Raw genomic sequence first — 11,865 nt, 5'->3', positions numbered from 1 at the left:
AAGAGGAAAAGACAGTCTGTATGGGGGATATCCCTTGTTTAAGGGCAGCTAGGTTCTGTAAGTTTTAAAGAGAGTTAAGAAAATAAATGAAAAGTAATATACCTAAAAATACATTTTCATATGTGAAAAAACTCTTTTTATATCAACAGTATCTCCTGTTATTTGGCTGATTGTTTCTGGTTTGTTTGGTTGGGTTTTTTGGCTAGTAGATTTTGTGCCTGGTCACTCAGAAAAAGCCCCTTCCCCCTTTAACAGTCCAGAAATGGAAGCTTAATGGGAAAGAATATTCTGTTTTCCTCTCCAATTACAATGTCAGTCCACATTCTTGAGTTTACACATAATAAAGACTTTTATTTATATAAAAGCAATGAGATGCAAACCAACTTTACAACTCCTACAAAAGTGAAGTATAAGCAAAAAATATCAATTATGACTTGTACTCATAACTTTACAAAAGCATTTATCAGTTACACTGACTGCATAACTGCAGTTATAACAATCTCTTGCAAATATATGAAGCTTACTACATTGTCGTATTTTACTTTGCCATCAGTATAAATCCATGTGACTCATTACCTTTTTTCTACAGGTGTCTTCTAAAGCAATACTAGAATACAGATACAAACAGAAGAGACAGATGTGTTAAAAATATTATCAGGCATTTCAAAATTATTAGAGACACACTATTTACTGTGTTATTCCTTGGCTCCTACTGCTGTATATTGCTGCTTATAAACTGAGAAGTTTTTAAGCCTTAATTCAAACAGTTGATTTATATTGGACTGTACTGTATTGGCTGCGTTTGCAGAATCCAAACTACTGAGCCATCTGCACCACAACTGCTTTCCAGGCTTTGTCTTTGTCAAAATCCTTTAAGGTATTATTGGAAACCTAAAAGTAAACAAATTTCAGACAAATGGAAGCATGAAATAACGCTCTGTTTAAAAACTGAAGTTCAATCAAGTAAATATCTGAGAGAAGCTATGAGAATGTAAACATTAATAGTTACAGAGTTTTTATAAAATATTCTATACACTGTTAATTTGTATAGTTTTGTATATTATATAGTATACATTTATGATATAAAATATAATAGCGTAAATTGTGTAATACTCGAGACATTTGGGTTAAAGAAACTTGGTCAAATTTTAAGCATGTTACTTAGGACATTTTTTCAAGATTTTTGCTAAAATGTGACTGAAAGGCCTAGCACCTACATCTCTAAACCAACTGAAGCAAGATTTATCTACATACATGCAAGTAAACTAAGGTCTTGCCTAAGAACACAGACTTCTGAGAAGCCAAAGGGACCTGCAACTTTACCTGTAACATTATTCATATGTTTAAATACTAATAGGTTAGCAAAAAGGTTGCTGCTTTTCTGGACAAAGTGTTCCTTTTAGTATTTAACTTGCACCCAATTTCTCAGTGACTCACAAACTAGGAATACTTCAGTAAATAAGCAACCTATGCCAAATGCCCTCAGCAGCCTGAGGGGACATAAATCCACAGCTTCCACTTTCCATACCAGCTGTATAATGACTTGATTGAATTTCAGTCCCTGCTCCCAGTGCTTTCCATTCAGGGCTGTTTCAGTGCAGGGACTGAATTCAGCACTCTTTCTAGTGCCGGGCCATACAGTAAGCATCCAGCTAACGTGAGTTATTCTCTCCTAGTCCTTAAGGATACAGCACTTTGCTCTGTACAGCAGAAGTGAGGGAAGTCTAAGTGCTTCAGTGATGTGCTATGAAATGGATGTAGTTAACCCATGCAGGCTGAAGAAAGCTGGGTTCCCCCTGTCCCTGAAATACCACTCTGGCCCTAAACGACTATATGAAAAGTGGTAACAGTAATACTGGCACCACCATGTTCTAAAAATATGTATGTGACAAATCTGTATCTGAAAGGATAGCTTGAACATGTAAGTACAGAGGGAAATGAAAGGAAATAACAATTCTGATCTTTATCACCAACTTCGGTAGTGCAGTTAGGACATGGAAAGACCTGGAATGTCGGGCACCCCTCTCTGTGCACTACCAGCACAGGCAGCCACTCACTCAGCTTGCCTGTTTTTGTTCCTGTGCTCCAGGTTCTTAACTCTTCCCATTCCAAGTTTAGGGAATTTAAGAAAACTAACTCAGTTTAGGATATTCACCCCCCCCAAGTAGGCCTTGAAAAAGTACAGCTATATCAAGCACTCTCATTCCACAGCCTAAAACTTCTGTTTGCATTGAAAGGGTTAAATCCATTCCTTTCTTAATAGATGGCCATGTCATTACGAGAACACGGTCATGCAAGGCCCATTATAACTTCATTCTGACATATTAAATAGCAATTATGGATCTGCATCTTGTGCGGTATGACTATCATTTTGTATCAGTACAATGATGCACCTCATCTGTAATTGGGAGCCTATACTACAAATATAAACTAAAGGGAGCTTTAACCTTACAACTGTTTTAAAAGGACTTGTCACGAATTTACAGATATTACGTTTGGCATGCCCCAGTTATCATTTAACTGGCAAAATATTATCTCTTTTTTACAAAATTCACCAATGCATTAACATCTTCACAGTTTTACAGAGCAGCTTTTAATTGTGATCTGAATTAAGTAATATGAAACATTACCAAAACAAATCTAACATAACAGATTTTTAAATTTTATAATGGGTATAAATACCTACCTCTGTTGTTTTGTATTCCTGTTTTTTAACTTGTGATGCTGTCCATGACGAATCATGTAGTTTCATTTTTGTCTTGTAGTTTACACACTGTATTACAGTTCCAATAGTAAGGCATGCCTGAATTAGCAGCATCAACATCAGAAGCAAGAGGAGTACATCATAAGATTGCTGAAAATAGAGACATAAATATGTTAACTACCAGAATAAAAGATTTTCTGCCATTCCCACTCCCATATTCCTGAGATTTGTATCTAGATTTCATTTTTTAACTCAAATTATAATTTACGGTTTATTTCAGCATAAAGCTTCAACTAAAATTTGAGTGCCTGAGTTTGCTCAAAGTAGAACAGATCAATAATTTTTAACAAAATGTCAATTTGCCAAATGATATTTTCCTCTAGAAATAGAACAGAATTGAGGAAACCAAATATAGAACCTCACTGCTTGTCTGGAAATCACTGAACTATTGCCTGAATCTGGTTACCATGGCTAGACCTGCCTTGTTTTCCTTTTTTTTGGTTACTGTAGGACTGCATCCCTTGCCAATGAGGTCACTGTCCTTGTCTGCCTTGCTGTCACCTTCTGCACCCTTGTTCACTGTCCTTTGCAAAGTGGGCCACTCTTGCTGCATCCAGACACAAAGAATGCAAGAAATGCTTGGCACGGTCACACCAACTGCCTACAGCTCAGTCTTCTGTCTCCAACATGTGCAACAGAAGCTACTTAAAGAGAACATGTAAGCTGTAGCCACTTCCTGAGGTCCAACAATACACAATGCTCCTCCAGTATCAGAACAGGATCACATACTCAAAAGCAGGTTTTACAGTCATTAAGATCTCAGTTTGAAAAACATTTTCCCTCTCTTCCTCTGAAATTACAAAATTGCTTAAGGACTAGTGGGTCCTAAGAGTCAAGACTCTTATTGACACTATTTTAAGCCCCATAAATGGTAAACATCACCTCAGATTGCTAAACACTTTGACGGTAAAGCCCTAGAAAGCTCTTCAGCAATGCGCTGGTAACACTTCATATTGAAATGTTTAAATATTTGCAAATTTTTCTTCTCTGCCCCAATCCAGGTATAAGCTTACAATCCCAACTGTTGGTAGACATCCTAAGAAACAGAAAAATGTATTCTTCAACTAAACCTAGAATCTTTAATATATATACTACAAGTTTATAAAAACCTCAAGGAGTCCAGCATATTACATTATTATTTTTACTGATTTAATATCCCATTTTTTAAAACTATAATTCCAGGGCAGCAGTAGATCTAACATACTTTAAATTGTATAATTAGTTAATAAGAGTTTTTGAGTAATTTCTATAACATTTTATTCGGTCTTTATAATGCAGTACCATGTCTGCATTGTCAAGTGTGTTGCTACTGTAATAGATAGATGTTAACTTTTCAATTGCATACAAATACATACTTTAACAGCAGGTGGATAATTTTTAAAGATGTCAACAACTTGCATGATACTGAAGGATAAGTATGCAGAAGCAGTGAACAACAATGGAGAGGTAACACTGCTAATGGCAATCAGGACCTCAACCTAAAAAATAAGATAATAAATGTTAAATAAGAATAAAAACAAGTTAACACTTTGGTTTGTGAATTATATCTCCTTGAAGCAAACATAACAGAAGTGTGTAAAAGTGTATAAGATTACACATAGGAGACAAATATTAGCCACCATCCACATGGCATGGAGGTATAGAAGCAAGGTTTGAGTAAATCAAGTTTCCTAGCCAAAACTGTTGTTTTGTAATTCATTTTCCATTTAATATGGATGATGGGTATTTTGTTTGATTTTAAAAGTCCTTTTCATATACAGATGGAGGAAGCAATACCCACTTTCGAGAGCCAGTACAGAAGTATCATTTATTCTTCAGTTTGTATGAAATAATGAGAATTAACAGCAGGTATTACAGATTTGCAACCTAATATAACTATGCAAATAAATTTGACTGCTTTGAGGCAAATTTATTGACATACAATAGCAGCTGAGCTTCCATTCAAGTATCATCCCTACAGGATAAAATTCTGACTTCAGTTGTGGTCATGTATCATCACTAACTTAAATATGGTTGCATGACTATAACTTAGAACAGATGTTTTAAGGAGGCTTCACTACACATCTGGGACAGTCAAGGAATAAATACACTCTACTGAATATTCTAGTCCTTGTTGCTAGTCATGAAGATGAGGAATTTGTTTAAAACAGGTTCTAGGTCCAGCAGCCTTCACACCTAACTGTCTTCTTTCAGAAATCACAGCTCATCATGAAAGCAGAATGGAACAAAAGGGACCTCAGCTCAGGGGCATGAAAGCATTTCTGGGCACAGCATATAAGATACATCGTTTTCCTATAATAATAGTAATATCCATTCCCAAGGAACCAGTAACAAACAGTCGTTTCAATTCTTTTCTATAATTGGTAGAATTAAGTCTCCAAAGGACCTACTGGATTTCTTTTCAGGAATATCAGCTTACACACATGCTACATAATTTCTGTCATACTTTGTAGAGGTAACTAAAAACAAGTAGTGCCCACTATCACAGGCAGGCTTAGTTTTAGTATTATTCCACTCTTAATGACAAAAAACAAGAATTTCACACTTACCAGACATTTACTTGGATATTCGGCAGCTACGTGACTTGCAATAGCACTGGGAAAGCACTGAACAAAAAAGCATAACAAAATAAATATTTACCTATTTGAAAATTACAAGTTACAATTGAGTTACAGTGATTCCCACTAGTCACAGATCACATCCTACATTTCCTGAAAAGGTAAAACTGTATAGACTTATTATGACAGTAGTAGGAATCAATTAGTCAAATAGAGATAAAACTAATCTTCGTTCAGCTGCATTTAATGAGTATCATGTATTAAACCTACATATATTGAAATATGATTATTCTCAAAACTTGACACTTCTACAAAAAAATCTAATGGACCCTACTGAACTTTGTGAATTCTAAATGCTGAAAAACTTGTTTGTAATCCTTTTCCACTTCATGCTGAGGGATTTTCCAGACATAGGAGCCATATATAAACCTAACGTTCATTGTCTTCTTTCTCAACTGGTTCAGTTTGTGGCAAGCAGGGTCGCACAGCATCCTTTAGGAAGCCACTGCTCCTAGGTACAGGCTATTAGTGACAAGGGTTACTCATCATAGTCTCAGGCTTTTAAGATAGTTAAGGCTAACAGGCTAAAGATGATGTTCTAAGGATTCTACCACAGTGAAACTGTCCTGGTTCAGCTAGGATAGGGTTAGGTTTCCCCAGCAGAGAGGGGGAAGGGATCTCCAGCCGGGTTATTCATACCACGCTGGTGTCAGGTCCAGGGACGGAACCTTTTTACCTTGCTCTTTGTCAGGAACCTGTTTCCATGACCAGCTAGCGGTATTTCTCTGTATATAATTTGTCTTGTTCACTATTATTGTTGTTTATTGTTGTTATCATTGCTACTGTTGTTGTTCAGATTGTTTTATCACTCTGTTGTATTAAATTCCTTCTTATTTTAGCTGCGGGTGGGGGAGGGGCAACGGCAACATGCTCTCCGGTCCCGGCAGGGCTTAAACCATTACAGAAACTAAACTCAACTTTCTATTTTGCAGCCTGACACATCCTAAAACCTAGGATTTAACTGACAAAACACTTCCAATACCCTTATTTTATTACTCATTCCATTTTACTGAACTGAGGACTGAAAATGTATCAGACCATTTTATAAGAATCAAAGTATTGTAAATCAGAATACATTACACAAATATATTAAGTATATTTAAGCACTAATTCATTTGCTAAGCAGCAATTGTGAATAAGTATTAGGGCCAAATAAATATTCCAGTACAGATGGGGAAAATGAAAAAAAAAAAAAACCACAATGAAATTTTTAAAAAATCAAAGACATTGTTTTAAAAGAGTACCTTCATTTTGCACTACTTACAGCAACTAAGATCCAAAAGAATGTTACTGAAAGATATGGACCTGAGACTAGAACATCCATATTCAAAGCAATTATTCCACCAAATACTGATGAAATTCCAATAATCACTTCAACTACCTAAAACAAAGAAGAGCACACGTTATTAACAGTGCATCTGAACACCAAATTTCCTATTTGCATATAGAAAGGAACTCACTGAAAGAAAAAAAATGCATTTATGGTATTAGCTAAGCATAAAGTCAATGTTTTTCAGATCTCTATGGCAAAACTTCAGCTGGCTTGAGTGAAAACAAGATCAGCCTCATTATACATATTTGTGCTCTCATTCATTAGCTCCACTGAACAACTGTTCATCATACACTATTTATCCTTAAGTCATTAAGTAGTCTTCTTCCTATTATGCATGCCAGCTATCATTTGTCTTGCAATATTCTAAAAGGAAACACTTTAAGATATATATCTCTCATTTCTGTCTTTATTCTTTCAGGTCTTACACTGATCTCTTCCTGGCTTTAAAGAAACTTAGCACTTCCTAGATGAAAGAACAAATTGATTTAATGAAATAAAAGAACACTTTTCTTACTGAGTATGACTTCAGAATACGAGTAGGAAAGCTGACATTGCTCAAAATGATGGTACTGTCATATGCAGTATTCTAGAGGGGAATAAAAAATCATGATCAAAAAGCACAGAAAGCAATACAGTTCTTTCTAATATGCAGTCCAACCTGTTACAGATCCTGACAGTGTCATGCAATGTCTGGTTGGCCCACCAGAGCTGACAGTAACACCAGTGTCAGAACACATCAATCACATTAAAAACAAACGAGGTAGCCCCAGATTAGCTGTTATACAACCACTGTTCAACAATGCAATATGGTCATCTTGACTCCCCTTTCCACCTTCAAAATACATACTTTCTTCCTGAGCCTTCAGATTTTGCTGATGTTGATAAACAGTAACTGGAGGACAGTACACTACACAACTTTATCTAGCAAGAAATACTTCCACTGGAACACAAAATGGCACAGCACATTTGTTTTATTATTACTTAAAAGTACTACTGTTGTAGAAAAATGAGGGTAGGATTTGGGAGAGCACTTGTGACTAAAGAAAATTTTACCTATAGCCAGATACCACCAAATTGGCATACATGATGAATACTTTCTCCACCTTAGGCTTCAAAAGGCATTGCCTTCATACATACAAGTCACAGTATTCTAAGGTTTCATATGTCATTAAGGATTGTTCTACAAAACAGAAAGAAAACATTTCCCATGCCTGTTCATAAGATATTTAAACAACCCTGTGCTGTATAATTGCAACAGGTCATTTTGCAAGAAGGTCCACTGCATTCAAAGATACTCAAAGAGGCTATTACTGTTTAGTACGTTACTTTTATTTATTATTCGAATCTGGTTTTACCATGTAATTTAGAAGTTATATACTGGAGCCACTAGTTACTTGTCCACGTATGTTAATACAGGAAAACATGACTATTTTAACACACACAAAAAAATAATTCTTAGTCTTTAAGGGTACATACTTTGTTTCTTGTACAGCAGTCTTCAGTAGACCTAGCTGAAATGATCACAGTAGTTGCCATGAAGATTTCCAGCAGAATAAGTAGAATCAAGTTGAAATTAATCTGTCAGTAAAATCCCAGACATAAGTGAGTTACATCTTCCATATTAAAAGGAGGACGGGGCAGGATCTAGCAGGCTGTCTATTTTCTGTGACATTGAGATATATCTGTTAATTAGGTTAACATGGTTCTTGATTAATTTCTAGGACAACACTTAGCTGTCTACATAATACTTGAATACCTAATCTAAGAAATAAATATGGGAATATTCCGCCTGATGATTTTAACACTGTATTCCAGAAGAGCACTTAATGACAAGGGGCCAATTGCTCGGTACGTTTGCATTTTGTAGGACCTTCCATGGGAAACCAGAACAATGCAGCAAACCATGGAAGATTCACAGGAACAGAAAGAGGACAAACAAGAGGAAGGCTGACTAGCCCAAGGGCTAAAGCAGCCCACTGCAGAGGGAAGAAAGGCCACAGGCTCCCAACCCCCATGCTGCAATCCAAACAGCGCAATACAACATCTAATGCTGAATGAAAACACAACCCAAAGAACTGGGCTGAGAATCAGCTCTGTGCTCTACCTCGTGCTAGCAGAGCGCTGATGAACACTCTTAATAGTTTCATCACTCTTGCAGGTCTAACAGACTACATTATTGTGCAAAAACATGGATGCTGCCATTCCTCCTGCCACTGCTCATCTTCAAGAGACAAATTAGTAAACATAATAATTAACATTTCTCTTTGGTTCCTTATTATCTCAGGAAAAGAGGTAAATAGATACTCTACGTGGGCTGAATAATTTTCTAGAGGCAGGCAAGTTAGGCAGAGTGGATCTTCCTCTCTTGCCTTCAAAAGCACCATGTTTTTCCACCAGCAGCCCAAGGAAATATTTGGTGCTTAGGTCGTTGGGCAAAGTACCAAAAGTTTAGGGAGAGCTCACTCCATTCAGAACCTATACAATTATAGCAGACCATTCACTGTTCAATAACTTGGAACAGAATTATATTGTTCCCTCATGTCAGACCTGCTTTGCAGATGATTAAATCTCAGTTTTTCTCTCACACGTATCTTGCAGCACATGTTTTTTGAAAAAGATCATAGGTGGCAGATTTAAGAGGCTTTTTTGGGCACTAAAATTCATCCTTCTCAGGAAATCATAATTGGAACTATGTGCCTTGCAGTACACAACAGACTGTATAGTTGTACTATAGCCACGAACAGCAATAAATGTCCTAAGGGTAAGTTTCTAGGGAAAGAGCTAGCATGAAGAATATACTATTTTGCAAAAGAAGAGGTGTCAAACATGTGGCCTGTAGAACAATTTAATCCAGCATGTAAATTCCCATTATTTGGATGTGTTTTGACACATAGGGCTGGTACTGACATGGGCTGGCAAGGCCACACTATACAGTGCAGTGCCAGACATGCAAGTTTGAGTCCTGAAGCACTGTAACTACACTGATGGACTAGCTCATTTAGTGCTAGGTATAAGAAGTAAATAACAGAAAATGAAAAAGTAACAGTAAATAAATTAGATTTTTTAATTTAACTTTTATCTTTCCAGTACGTTTTTTCTGGTATGACATGTCTAGAGTATCAGGTAGAGCCTTCCACTCACAAAATCAGTTCAATACCTCAAGACCAAAGTAAAATTATCTCATCTCCAGTTTTAGAGTGTAGGTGGGTTTCTTGTTTTTATTTTTTAAACAGAAATACAGCTAAAGATAGAAATAAATATCTTTTTATTGCCATCTGTAACAATGGAAAATTCAACATTAGATTTCTAAGAACTAAAGAACATTCTCTCTACATCTTAACTGTACATAATAGCTATCACCAGATACAGAGAACTAAGCTGTGTCCCTAATCCTCTTCCTTGACTAAGGAACATGCAAGTGCATGTGTAGAAACCAGTAGATCAGCACAACCTTAATACAATTTGGTCTAAACCTGCACCAGCCATTAAAAACGTGTTTCACTGAAACTGTATGAAAGGGTTGAATCAATTTAAAGATAAAGTAATTTAAAGTTGAATATAGTTGCTTAAATGCATACTTTTAACATGATTTAATATATCCTACAGATGTTTCAAGACATCTGCACAGGTCTGACAAATAATGACAGAAGACAATAAGGAAACCGATGCTCTCTTGGACCAAAGGCTGAAGCAAGGCAGGACAAGCCAGCACAAACCTAATGGGAGGAGTGACTGGAGAGCTTCCAGTCAGAGAGGGACCTGGGGTGTTGATTGACAGCCACATAAACAGGAGCCAGCAGTGTGCCCAGGTGGCCAAGAAGGCCAATGGCATCCTGGCTTGTGTCAGCAATAGCGTGGCCAGCAGGGACAGGGAAGGGATCTTACCCCTGGACTTGGCACTGGTGAGGCCGCCCCTCGATTCCTGCGTTCAGTTTTGGGCCCCTCACTACAAAAAGGACATTGAATGACTCGAGCGCGTCCAGAGAAGGGCAACGAAGCTGGTGCAGGCTCTGGAGCACAGGTCGTACGAGGAGCAGCTGAGGGAAGTGGGGGTGTTTAGTCTGGAGAAGAGGAGGCTGAGGGGAGACCTCATCGCCCTCTACAGCTACCTGAAAGGAGGGTGCAGAGAGCTGGGGATGGGCCTCTTTCACCAAGTAATAAGCAATAGAACAAGAGGTAATGGCCTCAAGTTGTGCCACGAAAGGTTTAGACTAGATGTCAGGAAGTATTTCTTTACAGAATGGGTTGTTAGGCATTGGAATGGGCTGCCCAGGGAGGTGGTGGAGTCCCCAGGCCTGGAGGTGTTTAAGAGTCGGATCGACATAGCGCTGAGGGATATGGTGTAGTTGGGAACTGTCAGTGTTAGGTTAATGGTTGGACTGGATGATCTTCAAGGTCTTTGCCAACCTAGACAATTCTGTGATTCTAAGACACATGCTTATGATTAGGCAACCAAATCAAGCATTTACACTCCAGTAAACATGTGCATCCATGTTGCATGCGCTTCCAATACTGTCAGTGAAGACCTAGTCTATACAGAAAAGACAGGGAACCCCAAAAGCTACTGGGACAATCAGTCACTAGAGACAGGGTTCAATTATACTGGCTGCTAGTGCCGTTTGAAATATTCAAGCATACTGACCATGCCTTCATGAATGGGATGTATGACACAGAACTGATGGGAGACTCTCACCCATCCAGAGTAGAAGCAGCAGTCAAGCAGAATATCATAGAATCATAGAACAGTTTGGGCTGGAAGGGACCTTAAAGATCATCCAGTTCCAACCCCCCTGCCATGGGCAAGGACACCTTCCACTAGACCAGGTTGTTCAAAGCCCCATCCAGCCTGGCCTTGAACACTGCCAGGGAGGGGGCAGCCACAGCTTCTCTGGGCAACCTGTGTGTCTCACCACCTTCATAGTAAGAGATTTTTTCCCTATGTCCAATCTAAATCTGCCATCTTTCAGTTTAAAACTGTTACCCCTCGTCCTATTGCTACACTCCCTGATAAGGAGTCCCTCTCCACCTTTCCTGTAGGCCGTCTTTAAGTACTGGAAGGCCACTATAAAGTCTCCCCAGAGCCTTCTTTTCTCTAGGCTGAACACCCCCATCTCTCTCAGCCTGTCCTCACAGGGGAGGTGCTCCAGACC

The 11,865-nt window shown here is 38.0% G+C and overlaps 1 protein-coding gene across 3 annotated transcripts in view; it reads right to left on the bottom strand.

Moving 5' to 3' along the window:
- Positions 1 to 331: 331 nt before the first annotated feature.
- The window catches only part of MLC1 (modulator of VRAC current 1), a 30,249-nt gene continuing 18,715 nt past the window's right edge, over positions 332 to 11,865 (bottom strand). For all 3 annotated transcript variants that reach the window (XM_074901596.1, XM_074901595.1, XM_074901597.1), the window contains 7 exons: positions 8,192 to 8,293; positions 7,230 to 7,301; positions 6,647 to 6,763; positions 5,314 to 5,370; positions 4,120 to 4,242; positions 2,687 to 2,854; positions 332 to 891 (listed from right to left, as the gene is read on the bottom strand). In XM_074901596.1, the coding sequence (XP_074757697.1) occupies positions 817 to 891; positions 2,687 to 2,854; positions 4,120 to 4,242; positions 5,314 to 5,370; positions 6,647 to 6,763; positions 7,230 to 7,301; positions 8,192 to 8,293 (714 nt within the window). In that variant the 3' untranslated portion in view covers positions 332 to 816. The remainder of the gene's footprint in view (positions 892 to 2,686; positions 2,855 to 4,119; positions 4,243 to 5,313; positions 5,371 to 6,646; positions 6,764 to 7,229; positions 7,302 to 8,191; positions 8,294 to 11,865) is intronic.

The sequence above is a fragment of the Athene noctua genome, chromosome 3 (assembly GCF_965140245.1).
Source record: "Athene noctua chromosome 3, bAthNoc1.hap1.1, whole genome shotgun sequence".
Classification (NCBI taxonomy): domain Eukaryota; kingdom Metazoa; phylum Chordata; class Aves; order Strigiformes; family Strigidae; genus Athene; species Athene noctua.
This window is presented reverse-complemented; position numbering and strand designations above follow the sequence as displayed.